We start from the raw sequence: 27,546 nt of genomic DNA, 5'->3' as shown, positions 1-27,546 counted from the left end.
CGGGGGCGGGGGCAAGCTGTCCGCCGGGGGCGGCGGAAGAGGGAAGTTTGACGGCAGCCGCGGTGGTGGTTGTTGTTGCTGCTGCCGAGGAGGTGGCGGCGAGGTGCGCTTGGCGGCCACCAGGGGAGGTGGTGGAGGAGGCAGGGCGGGGTCTGGAGGAGGTGGGGGGAGGTTCTCGCTTAGAGGTGGAGGAGGAGGAGGAGGAGGTGGAGGTGAGGCGTCACCCGAATCCTGAGTTGGATGAAAATCATAAGGTTACTCGTTGCTGTCAGGCAGAAATCTCCATATTTTAACTTTTTATGTTTTTTTTGTTTTTGTTTTTTTTAACCCCCTACTTCAGTGGTTTTCAACCCTTTTCAACACCAAGGGTCCATTATTTATTTGGCATTTGAGCCATGACCACCACTTGAGATTTAAACTCTCAAAACCCCAATACCCTAAACTAAGACACTAACATACTTTGTTATTGTTGGATTGTGTGCACAATTCCATGCTGTATAAATGTGGTACTATAGGAGAGATAACAGGCTAATGTTGATCAAAATAACAATTCTCTCTCCATTCTCTAATTGTGTAGACTTTTTGTAAATTGAGTAATGCAGGTGTGTAACAATAATTCAACTCTTGAGAGCATAAAATACATTTTACACTCTCAAGAGTTAAAGATCTATAAGGGTCCATTTGGTTACCAGCTCTCCATCATTTAGCTGGGGACCACCACCCGGAACCCCCTCAAGGACCACTGGTTGAAAACCACTGGCCTACTTGATCATACTACAGCATCACACAAAAATAGCAAGATCTGCAAGGTCAAAACACGGCACGAAGCTACACGTTTTGAGCTTGTGGATCTGCTGACAATCTTTTTAGTCATCTTTTCTTTGTCATCTCTAATAATGTTGATGTGACTGGTTTTCACCTTGGAGATAGGTCCTGGTTGGAGCTTGGGAGCGTGCCCGTTAGCCTGGCTTTCTGGTTTGGCTAGGAGACAGAGGAGAAAGAGAGACTTTACACAATCAAGTCAACGGTGGGGTTTCGTCATCAGCGAAGCTCTGTGTGTGGATCAACAGATTGTGCGTTTGTTTGAACAACAGGGGAGAGTGTTTTCTGCAGGTCTTTCAGTCCGAGTGTATCAAAGTGTGCGTTTGGAAATGCGCACCGGGTCTGGTTAGGGTTATGGCTAGTTTTAGGCATAGTTTTACTGTTAGGTTAGGGTTAGGTTTAGGGTTGGGTTTAGGCATAGTTTTACTGAGGTTAGCATTAGGGTTGGGTTTTTTAGACACTCACTACACTGAGCACACACCCGGTGCGCATTTCCGAACGCACCCTTTGATACACTCGGACTGAAAGACCTGCAGGAAACACTCTCCCGAACAACAGATGGTTTCACGCTACTACCTTTGATGGTGGTGGGCGGAGTTGTCGGCACGTCAGAGCTAGGAGCACTGCGATTGGTCCATGCACAGTCGACTGCAGCCTTCTTCTGGGCGGTTTTATAATTTTCATACAGAGCCACCCCGTACTTGAAAATCGAGGAAAAAGGCAAGAGCATCATTAGATGTTTATTTAAGACGAATTGTAATTTTCTTGTTTTTTTTTCGTGTGGAATATTTCAATTCAGAACTGATCTGTCGATTTGACATTTAAAATCTAATCAGAAATTGTGCTAAAGTGTACCACAGGTTGTATTAATCGTAAGTATTAATTCATTGAGTTCATTGAAGTATTGAACAATGAATTACAGGTAATTCATAAATGAATGTGTTTTTTTGAATGCCCCTACTTGTTCATACTACAGCGTAACACAAAAGCCGGTCAAAGTAGCCGATCTGCAAGCTTGTGCTTGTCGATCTGCAAATTTTGATATTTTCGAATTTGAACCCTGAAATGTTTTGGCCATAATGAGGTTTCTTTCCACCCAGTAAATTCAGTGTTTGCAGTTTGCACTGCTTGCTCGTGTCACCTTTGCTATCCGTATCCCAGTCACCCAGAGACCCAAGGTCCGGTTGTCATCACAGCACAGGTATTTGATGTACTGAGACTCCTTCTGGATCTGGGGATGCTGTTTGACACAAACACACAAAACATAGCATGCATTATTTAAATCACAATGTATCATGTCAACATGTCAGACGTAATACCTCAGTGGTCAGCTTAATGTGCATTGTTGTTTTCTCACTCTACAGTAAACAAACCAACATACAGTATAAATCTATACAGGGTATCCGCACATTTCTAAAGTGACAATTTAAGAACTTTTAAGACCTTTTGAATACCCTCAAATATTACCTTAGAAAGCGGCAAAACTAAATTAAATTGCCGATCTACATGCTCACAGTCGTCTACAGTTACGAGCCCAACTAAAGGTAATGCCTCAACTCCTACAATTCAAGTGCTTGTCAGGGCAGGGGGTCCCCAGTTCTAGTGATTATTTTGGGGGCTTGAAAAGTTTGACAACCTCTGTAATACCTGATGACATAACATCCATGCCATTCAAGCTCCAGTCCTCTGGTTTGTGCCTTTGGGAGACAGTGCTTCATAATGCAGTAAATGTACACGCAAGTTGTGTTTGGACCATGGAAATAACATTAATGTATTCTTAAACTAAAGCTCAGTGGCCTTGTGGTTAGTGTCCACCCTTAAGGCTCTTTTCCACCGGCAGCGATAACGATGACGATAACGATTTAAAAAAGTGGGTTTTCAATTGAAGTGGATTGGCAGCATCCACCCAACACCGATAAAGACAACGATAGCAGACAACTACATCGTTAGGATCAACAACCAATTGATGTCCGATAACTTTATCGGACATCAATGTGAAGGCATAATTATCGCTGTGATATTTTATGGCTATCGTCATCGTTATCGTTGCCGGTGGAAAAGGGCCTTTAGAGTGGAAGGCCAGCTGGGTCATACCAAAGATTCTGAGGCAAGGCTTACTTTCTTACTACTTATTCCAAAACTTAAACTGTGAGCTCGGTTACACTTTAGAGTTGAATGTCATGATTTCATAGGAGAGAACCTCTCAGGCAATTCCTTTAATAACGATCGCTATGTTCCAAAGCCAAATTGACAGGCTCTGGTTCTTTTAACTTAGCTTTTGGCAAACAACAAAGTAATGGATGGTGATTGGTGAATGACTGTAGTTTCTACAATGTGTGATTTTCATTTCAGTACGGCTAGACTGGCAACGTTTTTACACCTACAGGTTCTTTTTCCCAAAGTTCTTCACGACTCGCAGACTCTGAAGGCGAGTTATAAGAGACCTCGTGAAAGACTATTAAAGGCTTCCAAAATGCCCGCTCTGACAGTGTGGGGTCATCTTCTTCCCCTCCTGTCCATGCCAAGACGACACCTTACAGACCTCGCTCCGTCAACGCATTGGCCTCGACGAGGGCCGTGTCTTTCACTAGAAGGTAATTCAGTTTCCTTTCCCCCCTCTCTCTCTATCTAAGCTCCTTTAGGCTTTGATCCTCAACACCTCCCTAGACTAATGGTTACTTTATCTGCTGATTCTAGCGTTTCTCCCGGGCGAGATATAGCAGCGGAGAAAAAAAAAAGAAATGTTTTCAGATCTCTCAAAGACTAACCACCACTACCGCTTCCAATTCTTCTCTTCTTTCTATTTCATATCGGTCAGCATATCTCTCAGCCTTTAGAGGAAACAGTCAGGATCTTAATAATAAGTCAGGCGAGGGGGGGACAAGACACGAATAACACCCGGTGGTCACAGCTTTAATACTCTGGTGATGAATGTGCAAGTATTTGGGACTTTAATTAAAGACAAGTTTTTTTGTTTTTTTTTTGCAACGGTCTTTTATCACATTCCTTTTCTCTTGTTTCTCTGTTCTCTAGATCCAGATAAATTGGTCATCTTTCACTTCCTCAAATAGAATAAAGCCTTGGCAGTTCTCATTTCCAGTGAAGCAAGCAGCTGCTGGTGCTGACCATGATGAAACGCTGGTGGAATTTTACCCCAAAAAGATGGATCATACAGAGTATCACCTCTTTACACAAGTCTCCACTACTAAGTTAAGGTTGCTCCATAAAATGTTAAAGTAAAGCCCTTTGCACACAGGCGCGTTTAACCGCACGGATAAAACGGACAATATAATTTTTTTTAAAGAAAACAATTATTCTCTATGACCTCATGCACACCGGATCCGAATTAGCCGTGCGACGAGTGGCTGCCGCCGTGCGTTTTTTTCTCGATCGAACCCAGTTCGATTCGTGCGTCTTGTCGCATGCGGTAAAAAACTCATCACTCCTTTTTATGACTCCTTTTTGGATCCGCAGCGCTGATTCCGCACAGCCTTGCACACCAAATCCAATGCGTTTTATTCATGTAGCAAACGGAAGAAACGCAACTGTCCTGTGTGCAAAGGCCTTAAGCCTTGCCGAGCCATGAGGCCCATAGGGCAGGAGAATATCCCCTGTTTCTGTAGCATGAGGCAGCTTGATGTATACAAGTACACCCCCTGGACATGACGCTAGTACGTCGCAGGGACTCACCCTCAATCCAACCCTTTGCTGAGTGCCAAGCAGGGAGGCAATGGATACCATTTCTTTATTGTCTTTGGTATGACCTGGCCAGGGGTCGAACCCCAACCTCGGACTATTCAAAAGTCCTTGCCCCGACCCACTGCCCAATGTCAAAACTGATGTTTATTTTTGAGCTGTGCTAACCGTTCCTACGTCTGGCTTTGTATGTACGTCTGTATGTATGTCCCGCCTCATCCCACATTGGCCAAGCTTCGCAGGACGCTCAATGAAATTAACTCATAAATAGCACCACTCACTTAAGCAATAATGACAAACCTCCACCGGCTGTCAGTCAGTATGTCAGTCTGTCCGTCACTTTTCCCCTACTCATATCTCCGACACTGTTAGCCCCTATCCTTTCCAAACTTTGCACACACACACACACACACACTCCTTGACTGCCAAACCACAACCTCCACCCCTCATTTCTCACATGCCCCTCTTCAGCGCCGACATGAGGCTGATTCTTGCAAAACACATTTTTGGACACTGCTCCTTCAGATTTTGCCCTAAGATCACGCAAAGCGGTACACAGTATGTTTAGACTCATGTCATCAACATGGATGGCACTTACAGGCCTATTTGTGTATACATGTGACCTGACGGTCGCTTATCTTCCGATTAGGGAGTTTTACTGCTTTCTAAATAATTACAAAATCTATTAGAAGCTGCTATTTTCAAAGGAAAAACAAAACACGTAGTTTTTGCCTATAATGACATGCCCAAAATTGTGATGGCATCGTTATATTTCTCAACTCAATGTACTTTGTTACTGTGTCCCCCCCCCAAACAGTAATGCCACCAGCCAGTGAAATCCCCAGAAATCCCCCACTTCTTCTCTAATAGAAGAAGTGCTACTGTAAACTGTGCTCGATATGTCATAAGCGGAAGCATATTTATAGTCAGCTTCTCTGTTTATCAGTTATGGTTAATGGGGTTATCAACTCACCTTCAAAACAAAGCAGAAGTCTGTCGGGGCCTTGTATTTGCTCTTGAATTCCTTTCCGTAGTAGACGTTCACGTTGTCAAATTGTACAAAGCACACCAGGTCACGAGAGGTCTGGGGGGGGGGGGGGAGAGGGCAATTTCACAGGTCACAGGTCAACTTTCAGCGTTTCAAAAACACACTTGACCTGCAAGCAGGAGATTTACTGCTAAGTTAACATATCACTTTTCTTTTAAGTAAAGCTAGAGGCTGTAGATTGATATTGTAAATCAACTATATCAGCAGGATGTAGGCCTACAATATGATGGGTATATTTCACTGTAAGAGCTGCCATGAGATTTAACAGATTTCACTTTCAAATACTGTATTATGTGTGATAAATAAATAAAACCGATAAATAAAAAATGAAATGAAAAAACACAGCCCCTCACTTAAGAAGGCTGATATTCATCACCACAAACCAAGGGCGTGTGTTTTCAATGAATCTAACATGGGTTATATATTGTATATATATTTTATTGTATATATATTGTATTTTAATTATATTTTTTGTCATGTCATGTGGTCTACCTGCACAGCCTTTGTGATCTACTGGTAGATCACGATCTACCTTTTGGGCACCCCTGGACTACACAGAAAAATCACACCCGTGTGAACTGAGCGGTGGTTTACCCACCAACCCCCTCCCCCCCCCCCCCCCCCCCCCCCCCTTCCCCCCTGTGTGTGTGTGTGCGTGTGTGTGCCTGGTCTGGCCTGGCCTGAAAACAGCGCCCCTCCCTTAACATGTGTGGTCAGAAAAGGTACTACACCACAGGCTTGAGGCTACATACGGACGCACCCACCTACATACATACATACATACATACACGTACGTCTACACACACGGCCACGTATAGGCGCGGCGTGACCACCGCTCAAAAACCCTTCCAGAACTAATCAAGGTTGACAGTGGGACATAAGTGATTATTTGCAGGAGCATTTTCCCCTCACTATTTTGGTTTCAAAGGGTCACTGTCCGGTCAAATAGCAGCTCCAGTGAAGGTATATTGAACAAACAGGGCATGGTGTGTGTTGACATTAGCCAAAGATCTGGGGCGACTTTCTTCAACAGGGGGTCCGGGACTCCCTGTGATAGGAACTTTATTTTACACTAACCACTTGAACCCTAGAATCCCTATAATCTGAGGGGAACATTAGCCCGAAAATAGCAGATCTACAAGTTGTATGCTTGTAGATCTGCTATTTTTGGCAAAGTGTTTTGGTGTAGAAGGAAAAAAGAGCAGTCCAAGTACAGAGCTCACGTTTACCAAGTATTGATGGTTTGAACGTCTTAAAATAGTAATACACAGTTACACATTAACATATTCAACATATTAACCGAAAAGTAAAGTCAATAATCAAAACGACTACATTAATTTACTAGGGCTGGGATGCGATTAAAATTTTTAATCTAATTAATTACAGGCTCTGTGATTAATTAATCGCAATTAATCGCATTTTAATCGCACATCGATATTTGACCTGAGAAGCATTTTTTTTCAAGTAAAACACATTTTGTTGTACGAGTGAATCAAGGAGTGAGTTTTTTAAATCTAAATTTCGCATCCACTGGGCCAAGCAAAGCGCTCTTATCGGATACTTCTCCCTTTGCGTTTGTTGTCTCTTCTTGGTTGGTGCATCGCTATGATCGGTATGCCCTAAACTGAAGGTTCTGTGGTGCAAAAACTAAGTGCGATTAAAATGCGTTAATTTTTTTAATCGCGTTAATTTTCTGTAATTAATTAATCGCAATTAATCAGTTAAAGTCCCAGCCTTATAATTTACGCAACACTGATGATAGTGGTGTCAAACAAGTCTATGAAGATATCTATGAAAAAGTTTAACCTGCAACACATTTTTATACAATATGTTATGGGGGGGGGGGGGGGTCCCTGCTTCATATCTCTCTCTCTCAGCTAAGGGGTCCTTGGGCTGAAAACGTTGAAGACCCCTGACCCCCTAGGGCATTAACTGTTTGGATGTGCCACAGATGACCTCTGACCCTACTGACCTTGCTCTTCCCCTTGGGTACATAATAGATTCCAGACGCTCTCAGCAGGAACAGCCGCTGCTTCCAGGACTTCTTGCCGTCCTCTCTGACGTAGAGCGCCCCCTCCAGGTCGGGCACGATGATGGACGTCCCGCAGAAGTTCTCCTGTGAGGAGATATGGTATGTTTTTACTTTGTTTCTTGAGCGGTGGTCACACCGTCTCCTATACGTGGCCGTGTGTGTGGGTATGTAACCGTATTTTCCGGACTATAAGGCGCACCGGACTATAAGGCGCACTGTCACTGAATGGTCTATTTTCGAACTGTTTTCATATATAAGGCGCACTGGACTATAAGGCTCACATAATAGACGCTACCGTTGCGTTATACATCCAACAGATGGAGCTGTGCTAAAGGGAATGTCAATGAATGATCCATATATAAGGCGCACTGGACTATAAGGCGCACTGTAGTTTTTTGAGAAAATTAAAGGCTTTTAAGTGCGCCTTATAGTCCGGAAAATACGGTATGTATGCGTCCGTCCGTGTCTGTATGTAGCCTGCAGTACCTTTTCTGACCACACATGTTAAGGGAGGGGCGCTGTTGTTCAGACTCACATTCACACATACACACACACACACACACACACACACGCGTGCATGCATGCACGCACACACACACACACACACACACACACACACAGCCTCCACCGCTCAGTTCACACAAGTGTGATTTTTTGTCTCCGCCAGGCCGAAGGCAGCCTGTCCGTCCGTCCACCCTTTGTGTGTGTGTGTGTGTGTGTGTGTGTGTGTGTGTGTGTGTGTGTGTGTGTGTGTGTGTGTGTGTGGGGGGCGGGTATGGGCAGACAGTACGAGACACGCAGCATAACCCCCATCCACTCCCATGTTAAGGAAGTGCATTAAGGCGACGACCGGAGCGTCATATTGTGCCGTTGCGGGGTCGCTTGCACAAGGGTTGAATACAGGTTCATGGTTCAGCACTGCTCAACTGTCACCCCCTAATGATAGGCATGACCAATGAGACAAACCTAAATGCCGGAAGAACAGCACTTTGTTGACACTCCCATCAGCCTATCTACAAGCTCAAAAGTTAAACGCTTAGCCTTGCGCCGCGTTTCGAGCTTGTGGATCTGCTACGTTTGATGCTTTTGTGTGACGGTGTGTATTATTATCAATCAAGCCTTAATTTATGAAAAAACACAAAAACGTTAAAACATGGATGTAGGCGGTTTCTGCCCGACAGCAACAATATACGCGCGTGTGTGTGTATGTGTGCGTGCATGTGTGCGTGCATGTGTATTTTACCTCTATTAGCAACTGCTTGTCTCTTTCTTTCATCTCTGGTACCGTTTTCTTATCATTATTCCACAGATAAAAGTTCTGTAGGCAAAAAAAGGAAAAACAAAAAGATGATGTCTTTGCAACAATGCCAACATTAACATGAAATCCACCCACACTAATGACCATCCTAATGTGTTCAGATAACTTTAGACTGGATGTCATACGGTGGTCTTTGTTAGGACTGTGGTGAGAGAGGAATTCTGTTTTGATAGCTTTCTGTCACAAGTTGGAGTGCTAAAATGGATTGCATGGATTAAAGCAGTGGTTCTCAACCTGTGGGTCGGGACCCCCTGGGGGGTCTCCAAATTATTTTGGGGGGTCCCCAGATGATTAACTTAACTCATTGCATGCCAGGCCCGATAGTCCCGAGATTATTTCAATGTCTTTCCCTGCCAGGCCCGATAGTCCCGAGAATTTCCGCCATTTTGAAAAAAAAAAAAAAAAAAATTTGGACCCCAAAAAATGTAGTAGGCATGATAGAAATCGCGAAATTGCATGTTTAACCCCCATAGCAACCCCATCTATCAAACATGGCAGCCATCTTTGTTTACATTTTAGGAAAACATAATGGCTTGTATCTCATGAATGCCTGAACGGATTTCCATTCGGATTTTTTTGTATGAAAGCTGTGAGCAATGTGGACACACGTGGTGCATTATCTAGGCATGGGTGTGCATGATCCGTGCACTATGAATTACATGGAAGTCTATGGAGACCAGAGGCACCATAGAGTACGAAGGTATTGTTAAATGGCGGGGAATGTGTTAACATGCAACATTGTTTTCTCTCTTAACAGTTAATAAACTAACATAAAGTTTAAGTGTATAGAGGGTATCTGCAGATTTCTAAAGTGACAATTTAAGGACTTTTTAATATCTCTAAAATAGCAAGTTAAATATTGGCCAAATTGTCAAATAATATAGGCAGAAATTGTGAAAATAGCCGATCTACATTGCGAGGCCTTGTGAGCATGTACATAGATCTGCTATTTTCACAATAGAACCATGTTATACAAAATGTAATGCCTCAACTCTTAGTTCTCGTCAGGGTGGGGGGTCCCAAGTTAAAATATGATTTTTTGGGGGGGTCGCGGCCTGAAAAGGTTGAGATTCACTGGATTAAAGTTCTCCGAAAAATACCATTACTGCATCAAAAGTAATCAACTAACAATCCTAAAACTGGTCAAACATTGGCAAATTTGTCAAATAATAAGAAAGCGGTAAACATTTTGAAAATGGATGATCTACCATTATTTCAAGATTAGAGCATTTGAAGTGGTCAAACTAGCAATACATTAAAGGTAGGGTAAGTGATTTAATTTAATTCAAATAATAACAAATGGGTCTATGTTCTGATAATACTAGTTACTATAGAGTGTTTGCCTAACCCCCTGTGAGGAGAAAAAAGCAGTTTCAGTTTTGGTGGAGGAGACAGTTTTTCCTCCAATCAGGATAGAGTGGGCCTTCCTCCAATCATGGTCGAGCGTGGGCGGGCCTTACTCGCATGATTGGAGGAAGGCCCTGCCTGTCACCTACATGAAAACCCTAATAGTCTAGGATATTTCATATAAAAGGTTAAAGCCTCAATCTATGATTATTATTTTCTTCACCTGGTTGACAGAATGCAGAACAGCAGGAACAATTATTAACTAAAACATAATAATTTTGCATATTTTGTTGTTGTTTAGGGAACACAGCGCTAGACAGTGTGAGGAGTTTCACAAATCACACATTAGGACATGGCCTAATTTAGCTCTTTCTTCTGTTAGGGGGGAGAGGAATGTTATGATGATATAGAACTATGAAAATGACTCCACTCCATTTATCCATAGGCTCATAGGCTCCCTGTCGACAGTCAGACACCATTAAACACTTTAAGATTGTAATTTGGTCTACTAGATCAGGGGTTTTCAAACTTTTTTGACTCAGGGCACCCCTGTAAATAACCTTTTCATCCACGGCACCCCTGAATTACACTGTTAATCTTTAGAATCTTGCACCATATTGGAGAAATATCCGTTTCCATCAGAACTGACTGAAAATAACGTTATACTTGACGTTTAACCTCTTGAACCCCAGCATGCCTATTCCGGGGGGAAGGTTCACCAAAAATAGCCGATCTACAAGCTCACAACGCGTCACAACGTGACGCGTTGTGAGCTTGTAGATCTGCTATTTTTGGTGCAAAGAGTTAGATGGAAAAAGAACTCATCAAGTACAGTGCAAATCAGGTCTGTTTTACTAAGCATAGTGAAGTGATATTGATGCAGTGATATTGATGAATTCCAAATAGCCTATTATCAAATGATCTTGCGGCACCCCTGGACTGGCATCACAGCACCCCAGGGTGCCCCGTCACCCCAGGGTGCCCCGTCACCCCAGGGTGCCCCGTCACCCACTTTGAAAACCCCTGTACTAGATAACTGTTCCCTGACAGTGGGTCGGGACCCGGACACATTTTTATGGGTCACCCTTTTTTGGTTTCCGATGTTAAGAAAATAGGCCTACATAAATATTTCAAAAAAAAAAAAAAAAAGATTTCAACTTTTGATTAATTTAAAAACAAAAGTTAGCAGGTGTGTAGATCTGCTATTTTCACTAGTTTGGGTCCCAGGAAAATATTTACATTTTATTTTTGCGTCTTGAGCTAAGAGGTTTGGGAACCACTGAAGTAGTACTATGAAAATGACTCCATGTCACGTTGTTTTCATAAGCTCCAAAAAACCAACCATCTCTCCCTGCCAACCAGACATTAAACACTTAAAGATGGTCATTTGGTCTGCTAGATCAACAAACATGGCCAAGAAGTTGGCCACCCTAACGCGGTTTAGTTTGATGGAGTACAGTGCAGTGTTGTTTTTGACAGCTAATTTTGATTTAGTTTTAGTCATATAGTCTTTTGAATAAAATGTCGTTTAGTTTTAGTCTTAATTTAGTCACCTGAAAAGTATTAGTTTTAGTCTAATTTTAGTCGACTAAATAGATTTTAGGTGACTAAATCTACAGTTGATTTAGTCGACTAAAATGTATTTTGGCAGGCCTTGATGGCATCGTAATGACTGATTTTACACTTGTTTGTGTGCTGAAAATAGCAGATCTACCAGCTCACAACGCGCCACAGCGCGACACATTGTGAGCTTGTAGATCGGCTATTTTCAGCACGCAACACCTGAGAGCAACCAAACATAAAATGACTCTCTTCTCCACTAGTCCCTCCCTAACGTTTTAGTCTAGTTTTTATTTTGTTGACGAAATTATGAATATATTTAGTCTTTGTTTTAGTCACCACAGCTTAGTTTTTGTTTAGTTTTTATTTAGTTTTTGTCAGTGAAAAAAACGTCGAAAAACGAAAAAAAAGTCGACAAACATTTTTCGTCATAGTTTTAGTCGACAAAATCAACACTGGTACAGTGAAGAAATTGAAGTGAATAAAAAGGCCATATCTCATAATTTAGTCAAGAGTGAAAATAGCCACATTGCTGACAACTAATGGAGAGATAGATTTACACAAACACGAGCAGACCACCAATTTAAAATAAATATAATTAATATGTGTAAAAGTGACCTCGTAGTTGAGCGTCTACTCAATACGAACACAAATGGCCCGTGTTTGGGTCAGGGAAGCCGTTGCCTGTTTAATAAACCAGACCGAACACAACACCACCCCCTGGCGGTAGTGGTGTTAACGAAGTGTGTGATAGAGGCTGGCAACGCCAGGCAAGGGAAGCCGGGCTTTGAGGGTGATGAATGTCATTGCACTCCTACGGGCTGGGGGACGGCGCCTGTCAGCAGGGAGTGTTGGGCAGGAAGAGTAGGACCAACGTTCTACGTCCTCCCGATGGGGCTCCTCACTGGCAGGTGAGTCCACACAAATGTGTGTGGGGAAGAAACAATTGGCGCAAAGTGTGGAGAAAAAGGGCATTAAAAGCCTCAAAAAAGAAAAGAAAGGCTTCCCTTTCCGTTAGCTAGAATATCCTACATTTTCTAGCTCTGAGTCACTGAAATTGAAGAAATGGTGAGCAATGTGCCCCCCCCCCCCCCTTTTTTGTGTGTGATTGAAGTAGGGGTGACTTTACCTGGGGGCTTTTGAAGACAGCATATTTGTCTTCTCTCTCCTGAAAGAAGACTTTGTTCTCGCTGTCTCTGGTCCACGCTGAGAGGTGCTCTACCAGGGTCTCGTGGTCCTCGAACCCCCGTTCTGCAGCCAGAGAGAAAAGCAAACACCGCTAATCTATTATTCTATCAGCCCCAGAAACTCCTCTCAACACAGTGGTGGAAAGTAACATTTACTCAAGTACTGTACTTTAGTGCATTTTCAATACTTTGTACTTCTACTCCAGAGGCAAATGTTGTGCTCTTTTTTTACTCCACTGCAATTATTTGAAAGCTTTAGTTACTAGTTACTTTGTAGATTTGTATTATTATTTAAAAACATACATTAACTACTTCAGGCCTACTATATACTTTGACTATTTGAAAATAGCTGGTCTAAAAGCTCACAGCGTGTCTCTTTGTGTCACGCTGTTAGCTTGTTCGAAAAAAAAAAATGAAAACAAAAAACCAAGAAAAATATAATCTGTGTAATGAGTACGTTTACTTTTCAAGCATATTTTGATGCCAACACTTCTGTACTTTTACTCAATTACATTTTGATTATTGGAAATTTACAATGTATTTCTTTTCTTTTTTTTTATGCCTTTATTTGATAGGATAGTAGACTGACAGGAAATGGGGAGAGAGAGACACACGGCAAAGGTCGTCCGGACCGGGAATTAAACCGGTGACGCCGCCAGGCTACTCAAAGCCCATGTGGGTATGCGCCCGGACCAGTAGGCCAGCGGGCGCACCTACCATGTATTTCTACATTGCAGTATTGATACTTTCAGAAAAGTAGAGAAATGGAGTACTTTTTTCCACCACTGGAGAAAAGCAAACACAGCTAATCTATTATTTTATCAGCCGTAAAAAATAACTCCACTCAACACCAGTCAAATAATGATATCAAGACCCTGGCTTTGGGAGATGAAACCAAAAAGAAAAAGACTCCAGTTTACTTGTTCAACATGAGTTTTCATTAGAATGTGGTTTGTCCTATAATCACACTAAAGTCCACAGAGTGATATTATTTAAAGGAGTTTAAGAATGTTTGAAATTATTCTGTTCCCCATAATAGTGGTTTAACCAAAACCTGAACCCGTTGTTTCCCCAGCTCTTCCCCCTCTCCCCCTCTCTGTCCATTTACTTTTGCACTATTCTTAAAACAAACGCTTTTACGAGTGACCACCAGCCGTCTGGAGATATTTAATTCACCCCAACGCTCAGTTTTAAAATACATTTCACACAGCCGCACACACAATTGTCCATTTGAAATGGAGCCTCAGTCAGACCCATAAGGCCGAATTTAGAAAGAGTTCAATAAAATGCCACCCGACCCGCTCCATTTGCTGGAATGACTTTATATGGCATTAAAACATGAAAACACATTAAAGAGCACTCTCTCACTTCCCCCTTCCCGCTGTGCCCTGCCTGCCCAGTCGCCCACCCACCACACACTTGTAGATGCTAGATTAGTCAGTGGCAGTGGTGGAAAAAGCACTCACATTTTTTACTTAGTGTAAGTAAAAACTATCAATACCCGATTGTAGAAATAGTCACAACTACTACTACAAGTAAAAGTTCGGTACCAAAACTCATAATGCAGAATGTTACCGTATCATCTACAATTTAATTAAAAATGATTTCAAAATAGCAGATCTACAAGTTCACAACGCGTCGCAAAACAAAAATGTTGTGAGCTTGTAGACCGGCTATTTTCAAATTGCCAAAGCTTTAGGTCTGAAGTGGTTTTGTAACAATGATCAAAATCTACAAATTAACTTGTAACTAAAGTTTTCAATTAATAGTAGTGGAGTAAAACATACTTGTCTCTGAGGTGTAGTGGAGTAGAAGTAAAAGTAACTAGAAGCAGTGCTCTTCCGAGCACAGGTCTCCACCAGGCCACACAAATTGCCCTGTTATAGCGCCACCATGAGGCTGATTTGAGAAATTTGAAGTGGCATTTCTTCCTCTACTTAGTGGGAACGTGCACGCCCAATTTCACCATGTTCATGATTTGAGGCATTTTGTTCAAAACGGAGCAATCCTGCAAACTTTGGATGCCAATTGTAGCCAATCAGGATGGAATATGGAAAATCGGACGTATCCATGATGATCACATGACTGTAGAGATACTGTCTACCGATTTGTAGGATTTTTGGACAAAATCTGTAGGAGTAGTGTACAGAAATGTGTTTTGCAAACATCGGCCTCATGGTGGCGCTAGAACAGGGCCATTTGAAAAATGTGGGGCAGAGGTTCTGAATAGACCGTTTGTCAGCCTTCTGATTGGTCCCTGAGACTCCCTGACTGGCCAACCAGAAAAAAACATTCACTTTTTGCTATCGGGGGTGGAGTTTGTGCAGTGGAGAATGTTAAATGTGGCTTTCAAAACTGTCCGCAGTGCGCGACACGGCGATCGCCCGGTACGGCCGCGATCTCGGCCGTGATCTCGCTCATCATAATGAATAAGCTTCAACAAACTAGTTCACATGGACCATATCAATGGTCTAAGAGTCACGATTGGGTACATATATTTTAAATGGGCAGAATTACGAAAAGCCAGCCTATTATGTGAGGTTAGGATTATAGTTCTGTCCTCTTCCTACCCAGGATGCAATGCGCGGTCTATTCTCTTTCTGATCCAGAGGATTAAACTAATTAAAACATTTATTTTCGGGGGGAAAACTACTGTTTTGCTATGTAATTACTGTACCTTTTTCTTCCCTTTTTCTTAATATCACGTAGATGTGTTTTTTGTGGTACTTTATATAGCTGTAATGAGGCTATGAAGGGAAAAAAAATCCCATCCACTACCACTATAAAAGAATCTGCAAAGAGGATTCTGTCCCACTGGGATTAAACAAATTAAAACATATATTTTCGGGTAAACCCCCTGTTTTGCAATGTAACTACTGTACCTTTGTCTTCCCTTTTTATTAATATCACCTAGATGTTTTTCCTTTGGTACTTTATATAGCTGTAATGAGGCTATGAAGGGAAAAAAAATCCCATTCACTGCCACTATAAAAACAATCTGCCCAGGGTCAAATGTCCTATCATAGTAACAGGGCAGAATGGGGCGGGATTTGCAAAAGGGCTTATTGGCATCCAGGGATTGTGTGTGCTCAGTTTGGCAGCGATCGGGCCAACGGCACCGGAAATTTGCTGTACACAAACTCGGAGGACGGACGGACGCACGGACGCACGGACGGACGGACAGGGGCGAAAACATACTCTCCCCCTGCCTTCGGCTGGTGGAGAAAATGAAAAGTGGAAATACTCCATTAGGGCACGGTTACGCCGCACTTTTATTCTACCTCAGAGGGAGGATTATGCCAATGCATTTCAATGGGAATGGAGCGTTTTTTTTTTTGCCAAAACCCGCAAATGGCAGCAAACCGCTCTATTCCCACTGAAATGCATTGGCAGAATCCTCCCTCATAAAAGTGCGGTGTAAACGTGCCCTAAAACAGTGTTTCTCAACCTTTTCAGGCCGCGACCCCCAAAATAATCATATTTTAACTGGGAACGCACCCTGACAAGCACTAAGAGTTGAGGCAGTACATTTTGTACACGGTTCTATTGTGAAAATAGCCGATCTACATGCACACAACGCCTCGCAACGCGAGGCGTTGTGAGCATGTAGATCGGCTATTTTCAAATGTGTCCAATGTTTAATTTGTCATCTTAAAAGTATTAAAAAATCCTTAAAAAATCACTTTAGAAATGTGCAGATACCCTGTCTATACACTCAAACTTTTTGCTGGTTTGTTTATTGTTGAGTGAGAAAATGTCGCACATTAAGTTAATCATCTGGGGACCCCTCAAAATAATATGGGGACCCCTCTGGGGGTCCTGATCCACAGGTTGAGAACCACTGCCCTAAAAGTAAAAAATGCCTCAAAGTTGTACTTAAGTACATACATGTACTTAGATACTTTCCACCACTGCCACATACTTGTAGATGCGGGCAGATCTGCCATTAGGTGCCTCGCTGCTTCACACAATTGCAGGTTGCCCGACGGAGCCATAGGTAGACATTAAATAAATTGCTCCCAGGGATCCAGCCTACAGTTGGACTATTACAATCATTAAATGGATGGTTGTGCCTGCAGCCTGGCAGTGAGCTGTTAAGAGTAAAAGCCCTTTGAACTGCACTAACCACACGGTTATGGTGCGCTTCGGAGAGCCATGTGCATGCTGAGCACATGGCTGTCCCAGGGGCGTCAATTGGGTATGGCAGGGGTATGCAGCTGCCATACCCTGGGTCCAGGGGAGAAAATAAAAGTTACTTTTAAATATGTCTCTTTGTCTATCTGCGCTGGTTATTATGTTGTTAAATTACAGTAAATAATGCAAAATTTAACATAATGGTCACTTTAACAAGGTATTATAATTACTAGCCCTTCAAAGATATGAGCTCCGAAATGATGTGCAGTGTGTGGGTTATGGGATGTGCACTGTGCACACAGTATATGAGGGATGGAAAGTAACTTTAACTGGTGCTTGCATGATAATATGTAGGAGCATCAATGTAAGAAATACCCGTTTCGTTTAATGGCTACAGAGATACTGTGTACCGATCTGCATGATTTTTGGACAACTGTAACAGGGCCAGACAACCGACCCCCCCCCCCCGCCCGCCCGCCCACCCGCCTGCACACACACACACACACACACACACACACACACACACACACACACACACACACACAGAGCTGGTTAAACATGTTGCCTCATGCTAGATGCAGAATAGATATGCCTCAAGCTAGATGCAGAATAGATATAGATACACCATAAAAATGCTAATATACAGCATATGATTTGTGAAAGTGACAAACGGGCTTCACAGTTATGTCAGGTGTGTTCATATGCTAATGGTGATGCGATTTCAGATCAATTGCTCCAGCCACTGAGGAGAAACGCTGTGACAGACACTCACTCAGACAGACAGACACTCAGACAGACAGACAGACATTTGGAAAATTATATGTTTGATATTCTCCACACTTGTATTCTCCCCAGCTTGACAAAATGGTATATTCCCAGGTTCCGCAGGTCAGCTGCACAGGTGCAATGCATTATTGTTAATTGTGGCACATTTACTAACATGCTAAGTTTAGCTGCACTTGAAAAAACTTTTTTTTCCCCCCTTTTTCAGACATTATGAAAATAGCCGATCTACATGCTCACAACGCCTCGCAGCACGAGGCGTTGTGAGCATGTAGATCTGCTATTTTCACAATAGAACCGTGTTAACCAAAATGTAATGCCTATTTTCCATGAGGACTCCCATCTTTGCCATACCCTAGCTTTTGCTGAACTGACGCCACTGGGCTGTCCTAGCAGTCATGCACTTAATGCACTTAAACAACATGGCCAACGCACAACAGGTCATTGCTGCTCATTGCTTGGCATCAGGGTTCTGGGCCCTGGGTACTTTAAAGGAGGCCTGTCACCTAAAGGGTTACTGTCACTTTAAAGGGCCTACACCATGCTTTTAAAACTATATTTTTTGTATAAATATATGCTCAAAATTGAGTCTTAGACAGGTCTTAACCCTCAAACACACACTCTGACCATTCCTTTTGTTTCTACTAGCTGTCCTATAATTAGGCTCTCAAGCTGCAATACCAAAACGGCCTTTGTTTGCTCAGGGGCGCATCTAGTGGGTTTTTTTCCTCTCCTCTCCAACGTTGACAACAAATATATTGGGCCAATTAAAAATAGGATAATGTTGCAGCTCTGATTATAGCCTACTGTAGGCCTATGTTGTATGATATAAGCCTACTGTCAAATGACACAGGGCGACCGTTGCTAGACCAGACATTAGAGAACGTTAATCTACATTAGACAATCAACCCCACCCGCATTTATGTATAATGTATAAAAATGTATGAAATATAACGGCCCATTTATTTATTTATTTTGGCGATAATGAACCATCTGCCCTGCAGATGAAAACGCTCCAACCAGGAGGAAGAGGAGCGGGTCGAGCGACCAGACCGAGCGTAGTTGCCCGACGTAGGTGCACCGTCTCGGGCTGTGCTCGCGGGCCGCTCGCGGGGCCCGGGAGCCCGGCTCGCCCCGCGAGCGGCCCGCGGGCGCAGCCCGAGACGGTGCACCTACGTCGGGCACTTACGCTCGGTCTGGTCGCTCGACCCGCTCCTCTTCCTCCTGGTTGGAGCGTTTTCATCTGCAGCGCAGATGGTTAATTATCGCCAAAAAACATTGTTCTACCGTGAGAGATACGTAGTATGCAGTGAAGAAAAGAATATAGCCTGGTTTATGGGCTGTTATATAGCCGGGGATAATGAAAGGAAGGACCGGGGTGTTTTAGCTCACTCTAGCCGCGGACAGTGACAGAAGAGGCGGGCTGTGAAGCTCTGTCAAGCCGGAGACAGGGAGGGGAAAACCGGGGGTGGGACAGCGATAGGAGAGGCGGTCTATCACGGACACGGAGGAGGAGGGAAGGGGGTCCGACCGGCATGGACCCCCTGCGGGCCGGGGAGCAGCAGGAGGAGGAGGAGGCCAGCGGCGGCCGCTTAGCGGCGCTGGAACTCGGAGCGGCCGGGGAGGATGGAAGCTCCATGGGCGGCGGGGACACCGTCTGCTCCCTGCCCGGGGAGAGAGACCTGGGCAACGGGGGAACGGCGCGGGCCGGGGCTTGTTTGTGGTTTGTGGCAAAGGCAAAGCCAAGATTGATCTGGGCTTTTCTTCACAGCTACAGACAGGACCATCGCCATTAAAAATAGTCTTTTGTTTCCTTGATAGAAGGGACGAAGCTTGGGTCCTCGCAGTCTATAACGTCACATATATAGTGCAATCCAGGAACGTTAAGACTTCTCCTTGGACAAGTTGATAGAATAAAAGAAGGAAATCACTCTGTCTACTATACAGGGAGGCAGAGTGAGAGCACTGAGTGAGCAGCCCCAGAACAGTAAGCCAGCTGCAGATGGAGGTGGAGGCTAAGCAAATTAGAAACAAATGAGGGGCTGGGTTTACAACAGTAGCTCTGGTTTTTACCTGAAGGGCGGGGGGGGGGGGGGGGGGGGGGGGGAATCCGTGTGACGTCACACGGATCAACTCTCAGAACAGCACTGTTCTGAGAACCCGTGGAAAGCTTTTCAACTCTGCCTTCCCAAAAACAGAGAAAGACACAATGGTCAGAAATAGGACTTTGTGAGGATAGAAGGTGCCAGTGGGACCCCAAAAAAAGGTTTTAAAATAGAAAAAGTGAAATTTCATGGTGTAGGTCCTTTAAGAATCATCTTAAAACACAAAATAATATTTTTATGATGTCATTGTGGGGATGCGCAATTACAAGCCAATCAAATTAATTGTCTGTATAGCCTGAATGTATGACTACTTACTGTACTGGTCAGCTGTTGTTGGGGGGCGAGGGGCAGATTACACTGTGACATGAGCTTGAGACTGTTTCAGACCGTTTTCAGAGAAGCTCATGTCACAGTGTAATCTGCCCCTCAACCGCTTTAGGTGACTATTGAAAAATAGCAGATATACAAGCTCACAGCGCTGCACCGAGTGCCGCACTGTGAGCTTGTTTTTTTTTTAAACGTGAAAAGTCTATTTCAAATCCTTCTAAGGTTTTTTTTTTTTAAAAACTATGTTTCTACAGTATGTCAGTGGTGCAACATTTTTTTCATGTCAAGGACCCCCAAAATGATATGTATTTGGCCCACGGACCCTCATCTCAAAATATTTAGTTCCAGGGACCCCCCAGAAGCAACATTTTAGTTACAAATGTTTGCTTAAAAAAACACATATATTCAAAGATTTGCGCACACTTTCACAACTTTTCAAAAATAGCAGATCTACAAGCTCGCAGCACGGCACTCGGTGCTGCGCTGCAAGCTTGTATATGTGCTATTAAAATAAGCATAAAATAATTCCAGGCCCCTCCACCTTGGGCCCTAGTAACTCAGTTCCACTTCTACCTCCCTTGTGACGCCCCTGCTTGGCCTCATGCTACAGTGCCGTGTAGAGTTTAACTGGGCGATGGGCCTGCTTTTTCAACATTCTCCAGGGACTGGTGCCCAATGTACAATGTTAAAACTACGTACTTCAGAAGAGTGAGTAACTCCCACGGGCAAAACAACAGAGGGAGCTCCACTGATCTCATTCTTTCCCCCCAGAATCAACTCAAACGTGGAGATGAATTGATTATGGCCTATCAACAGCCATCGAAAAGTGAGACTCCCCCCAAAAAAGCACCCTTCTGCAATTTGCAGCTGGACCTAGACAAGTCTTACTTGCCAAAAGAACCCCCCCCCCCCTTTTTGATGATTTCTTGTATGTATGTCTTTACTGTATTATGTCTTGATGAATTGAATACACAGGACCACAATGGAAACACGGCCCTCATGGCTTTTTAGTGTTATTGTATAACTAGTACCTCTGTACTTTTTCGCAAACTGTTAATAACAAGTATTCAATCAATCATGCTATCAATCAATGACTATCAATGACTTCATGTTTATGCAGATACTCTCTAAACGTTGTTGGTTTGTTTACTGTTGAGTGAGAAAACAATGTTTCACATTAAGTTGATCATCTGGGGACCCCCTCCTGGGGGTCCCGACCCACAGGTTGAGAACCACTGCTTTACACCACTGATGACAGGCTATAAGTAGCAATTGATGTGTCAAGACGGCGTGTTCAGCACATGGGCGCCCATAGGCCGTCATTTGCTTTAAAAATAGACACAGTGTGTTGACAAAGGGAAATACCAGTTTCCTCCCTTCGTGGCTTGCTGACTCTACAAACTCCTCATCGCAATTAATAGTAACATTTTGACAGGGACTTGGACTATTATGAGGGTACTGATAAATGGACGGGTCAGGGTTGTACAGAGCCATAGTCTCATTTGTCACCAGGACCCAGGTACTCTTTTCAATCTATCCCCAAAGAGCTTGCTGCGTCGGCATTGTATTTGTCAGTGACGCTACTGCAAAAAACAATAATAGAAACTATTTATCTTTCGATACAACTACTGTACACTACACAGTAGATGAAAAACATCACCCGGAAAAGTGCTTTTTCTAGGTGCATTGACTTGCTCCCGCAATTTACTCTCAAATTGCCAACACACAGATAACTCAAATGGTCTTTCATCACAGCAACCAAAAGACTGGTGTGAAGGCTTTTCTTGCAAAATCGGGGTCCTGTCGAGCAGTGGTTCTCAAAGTGGGGTCTTGGGAGACCCCCAAAGGTCCTTGAGGGGGTTCCAATGTGTTGAAACATTTGCAACTCTTCATCATATCAAATCATACTGTAATGCGGTGTCAACGGCCACTGCTTCGCACCGCGTCACCACAACTACACGGCAGCTCTCTGTGGATTTGTCTACACTAGACGCTCGGCCTCTGTATCTGTCTGTCTGTGTCCCTTTTATGGCCATTATGGAGATCTCTGTATCTGTCTGTGCCTCTGACGCGTGATTGGAAAGGACACCCGGGCTCCAGGGAAACCCCGCCCACCGAAGCTTTTGATTGGCTGAAGCGGAGCTAGGGAGCGCTCAATTGTAGTCGCTTGGACAGGGCGTTTATCGTGGGCTTGCCCAGGCCTTACGGCCTGGGCATAAATATAACGATTGCATTCACCACGGCTTCGTAACTCGCGCGGCGCTCCGCCGGCCGCGCGGCCCTGGGTCCAAGGTCCGCTGGCCTTCGCGCCGCTTGCAGTGTCGTGGACAATCGAGCGGCTCCGTCTGGAGCCCGGGTGTCCTTTCCAATCACGCGCCTCTGACTGTGTCTCCGCATACGGAGATTCCGAACCTTTCGCGCCGGTTCCGGAACATCGCGTATCGGGTCGGGTCCCCCCGGCTCCACCAGGCGCGTCGAGCGTCGCGTCAACGTCAACGCTGGGAACGCTCCCGTTTTAATTGACACGACGCTCGACGCGCCCGGTGGAGCCGGGGGGTAAGACACTGTGGGCAGCAGCAAAAGGCAAGCAAGGAATGAGCAATGCCACTTCCCCATTTAAACAGGATGTTCTATGAAGTGAGTACAGTATGTCTTTGGTTGAGAATAGAAGCATGGAGCTGAGTCTGACAGATGGTCGGCCAGCAGCACATGCACTGAGTTCCCTGACAGAACTCTCTCTGCGCATGTCTGGTCTGTACCAAGTGTGCCGCTCATTTACTTTTCGGGGTCCATGACATACTGTGGTAGAAGTTCTGTAAAAATTGTAAAATCCCAACTACCTGTATATATCCCTTTAGGAGGAGACATTGTAAATGTGATGGAGTTGTGGGAGCGGGCCGGGGGCCCAGCAGAACAGATGGTAATGAGAGGACACTGTGGAGCCGGCGGGCCGAGAGGGAGGTAAATGTGTCTCATCCTGGTGAGATGGGCCGTTGAGATCATAGGCTTCCATTTCCTCGAGACGGGCTAGATGACTGACAGTGTCCGATACAGAAAATTAAACCCACCTGTCTCTGTGTGTGTGTGTGTGTGTGTGTGTGTGTGTGTGTGTGTGCGTGTGTGTGTGTGTGTGTGTGTGTGTGTGTGTGTGTGTGTTTAAAGGGGAGAGTTAGATCAATGCTTCATTGTGCACTCGCTGCAGCATGACTGTCATCGTGCCAATGAAAACATTAGACCATCATCTGGCCCCCGAGTGGAACATCATCCCACCCTCTCTGCATCGGCCTCTCTCTCTGTGTGTGTGTGTGTGTGTGTGTGTGTGTGTGTGTGTGTGTGTGTGTGTGTGTGTGTGTGTGTGTGTGTGTGTGTGTGTGTGTGTGTGTGTGTGTGTGTGTGTGTGTGTGTGTGTGTGTGTGTGTGTGTGTGTGTGTGCGTGCGTGCGTGTGCGTGTGTGCGTGCGTACGTGGAAGAAGTACTGTCATGATTTCTTTAGGGAGCATTGTGAGGGCCGATTCATACTCCACTTTTAGAGGCGATTTTTTTTTTTTTTTCGGTTCGTTATGGGGAATCACAAAATCTCTGCAGCACCTAACAGCCAAATTAATGGCGGTACCCGCCCGAACATCTGAATGACGTCATATTGTAGTTTGGACAGACCCTCTAAAAGTGGAGTATGAATCGTCCCTTAGCCGTCTGAATATATAATAATAAAAACTTAAAATAAAAATAAGCACATCACCAAAAAATCTGCTTATGTCAGCAGAAAACCGCTTATATCAGCTTTAAATGAGACAGCAGTCAGTTTACTCACCCAGTTGCAGTTCAGGGTTCTTCTCACAGATGCTCCAGTTTATGTTGCAGTCACAGTGGGTCTTCTCAAACAGGCTGTCCAGAACGTCTCTGACCGTCTGTCTCTCGTCCACCATCAGAGTCTTGGAGCTGCCGTCGTTCTGCAGCACCTTCACTACCAACTGCCAAAACGTATACATAGGTTGAGTTGTGTTAGCTAAGCTATAGTTACTGTAACTTAACGTGGTTTAGCTCAGCTTGGCTTAGCTTACTGTAGGGCATTCACGAATAGTAATTTTTAGTATTCGAATTATTCGACCTCAAAGTCTTGAGGTCAAAGTTTTTTCCAATAGCCCTGGGTGCCAATGACGGTTTATGACGTTTTTTGTGTTTTTTGTATAGAAAAAAAAATCATTTTTTTTTTAAAGATGTCAAAATGACCTGAGATCAGAGAGATGCTTTTCTCTGTTTGTGTGTTCGCTCCCTCGTTTAGCTGATTGAGAAAATGTGTGTTCATGTGTGTTCATTCTAGTGGATGGACACTTTTTGAGCGGTGGTCACACCGTCTCCATAGCGTGGCCGTATGTGTAGGTATGTATGTTTGTATGTATGTATGTATGTGGGTGGGTGGGTCTGTCTGTATGTAGCCTCAAGCCTGTGGTGTAGTACCTTTTATGACCACACATGTTAAGGGAGGGGCGCTGTTTTCAGGCCAGGCCAGGCCAGGCACACACACACACGCACACACACACACACACACACACACACACACACACAGGGGGGGGGAGGGTGGGGGTGGGTAAACCACCGCTCAGTTCACACGGGTGTGATTTTTTTCATTCAAACAGCTCTATCTCTGGAACCATTTGTCTGATTGACAACATTATTTTTGCCACTGAATCACAACAACTGTGTCTGTTAACACCTTCTAAGCCTGGCCGTACTCCCTCGGACTTCCTACTGGGTCTCATCAGCCACACGTCTATTCCCGGACTTTTGATATAAATTATAATAATAAAAAAAAAAAACATCGGAAATTCTTCTCTGTGTCTTTTTGGAGCGATCTGAAACGGTTAATATGCTCTGACAGTCATTTTCTGGTGCTGGGTGTGATACTCCTAATATCCAGCAGGCCACGCCGTTGACTCACATTCTGGATGGATGGCTGGCCAGGAGGAGCCTCATCCTCTCCCCAGTGTTGAAAATCAACAAGAAGCTCAAACAAGATGGCTGGTCTTTGTCTCTGTTCGTGGATCGCGGTTTCAATCACGTTCGGGCGCCGCTTCTCTATCGCTCCTTTCCCTGCTTCGCCGCACGTAAACGAATGGAATTGATCTCCCCTCCGCCTCGCCAAAGTAAGATCGCCGACCTCTGCAGGATGAATGTGTACGCTGTGTCGAGCACTCCATTACGTGTTGTTATCATGTGGGCTTTGTTTTTTTAAAACATGTTTGTAAATAAATGGCTTATTTCTTCGGCGCTACCTCTGTTCAGAGGGTTCTGCCGCGGCTTGCAACGTGTTAAATATTAAAAAAAAATATTTTTTTTTCATTGCATAGTAAAGAAAAACATACAAAATCGTGGCACAGCTACCTTGGAGCCATTTTGGCATTTGGCACAGAATGAGTTAAGTAAGCAAGAGTGAAAATAGCCGATCTACAACATGCTCACAACGCCTTGCGTTGCGAGGCGTTGTGAGCATGTTTTTTCACAATATTTATCTGCAGAACCGAGTCACATTAAATGTAATACCTACAATCCCAAGTGCTTGTCAGGGTGGGGTCCCCAGTTCAAATATGTTTATTTTGGGGGCCTCATGGCCTAAAAAGGTTTGAGAACCCCTGTATAGAGCAGTAACAAATCCATCCACCAGGGGCATTGACAACTCATTCTTATGACTTTTTATCTAGCCAAGCTTTATAAACTATATATTTTCTAAAGAGAAAACAATAAAAAAGTAAAATAAAAAAGCGAATATTCGACTTTGGTGAACAACGTCGAATAGTGACTTTGATATTCGACTATTCGACTATTCGAATATTTGGTGAATGCCCTAGCTTACAGTAGGTTATAGATTAGTATGCAAGGGATAAATAAAATACGCTGTGCTGGTTGTTGTTGACAAATAACTACAGACAGGATGATTAAACACAGAGGTGATATCCCGCTTATTACACGACTACTTAATAAACAAATTAATAAATTGACCCAAAAGTGTTGCACTGGGCGGACATGGTCGCCTCGGAAAACAAGTTAGTGTTGATCAAATAGAATCAATTTTCGGTTACGGCATAGTCTATTTCTCTCTTCAAATGTTTTCAAAAACATTGCTTGAGAGCAAGGTTTAGTTGTAAATTACATTTCGTGTTTGTTTACATGGTTGGGATACAGTATAAAGTTCAAGTCATGCAGCCAGGTGAGTCTATTGAGCTGAGCAGTCATTATCCAGATATAACACACAGCTGAATTCAGTGATTGACCAATCAGAATCAAGCATTCAACCAAAATGTGTCATAATGAGAAATAAGCCCTGACAAGGTGATTGTCAGGCTCTAATCATCCTGAAGGGGTTTATTTCTCAATAATGACCCACTCGCCGTTGATTATCCCGCTTATTGCACGGCTACTTAATAAATTGACCCAAAAGTATACAAAACAAAGGATTTCATTGCTTATGATAATGAAAGTAGTCCTTTAATTCATGCCAGGTGGCCCAGTGCAACGCGGTCGCCTCGGAAAACAATGACAAGTGTTGATGAAATAGAATCAATATTTGGTTACTGCATCGTTATTGATTACTGCATTGTTATTGGTTACTGCATTGTTTACATTGCTGTCATGTTGGATACGGCACAAAATCAAGCAAGCGGATAGATGTAAGCCAGGTGCTCTGGAGTCTTTGATTAGACAACGTTCTGTTTATTGACTTCAGCTGTCATCCCATGTCAAAACTGGCTAATGGGAGGAACTGTGGTCTTTTTAATGAATTATATTTTGCTCCTGCACATTTTCTATATAGTGGAGTCATATTATCCACACATGACTTATGTCTGAGATTAATTTGACTCCGGAGCAGAGCAGTGTGCTTTCCTCCCCTGGCTCATAAGGCTTTGCACTTCCTCTCATCTGGAACTGAAACCAGCATTAGTAAGCCAAGGAGTCTGACAGAACCAAGGTCAGCTTTGTCACTGAAACCAGCGTTCGTAGGTCTAAGCCAAGCAGTCTGACAGAACCAGTGGTGTACAGTTAACTAAGTTCATCTACTCATGTACTAAAGTAAAATGTAGATTTTTTTTTTGTAACTTGAGTATTTACAGTGTTCAATACAATATACCTCAGAGGTAGATATTATACTTTTACTCCACTACTAATTTTATTTCGTAGATTTTCTTTCTTTT

The 27,546-nt window shown here is 43.7% G+C and overlaps 1 protein-coding gene across 1 annotated transcript in view; it reads right to left on the bottom strand.

The window, feature by feature from the left end:
- apbb1ip (amyloid beta (A4) precursor protein-binding, family B, member 1 interacting protein) overlaps positions 1-27,546 on the bottom strand; it is a gene marked incomplete at its 3' end in the record, with an annotated part of 59,768 nt that overhangs the window by 700 nt on the left and 31,522 nt on the right. The window contains 9 exon segments of the mRNA XM_080751688.1: positions 1-231; positions 920-981; positions 1,399-1,522; positions 1,964-2,062; positions 5,492-5,602; positions 7,539-7,682; positions 8,842-8,916; positions 12,953-13,074; positions 24,171-24,330. Of these exon segments, the coding sequence (XP_080607814.1) occupies positions 1-231; positions 920-981; positions 1,399-1,522; positions 1,964-2,062; positions 5,492-5,602; positions 7,539-7,682; positions 8,842-8,916; positions 12,953-13,074; positions 24,171-24,330 (1,128 nt within the window).

Source organism: Nannobrachium achirus (genome assembly GCF_963921795.1).
Source record: "Nannobrachium achirus genome assembly, chromosome: 21".
Lineage (NCBI taxonomy): Eukaryota > Metazoa > Chordata > Actinopteri > Myctophiformes > Myctophidae > Nannobrachium > Nannobrachium achirus.
Note: the sequence above shows the minus strand (reverse complement) of the source record. Positions and strands in the feature narration are given on the sequence as shown.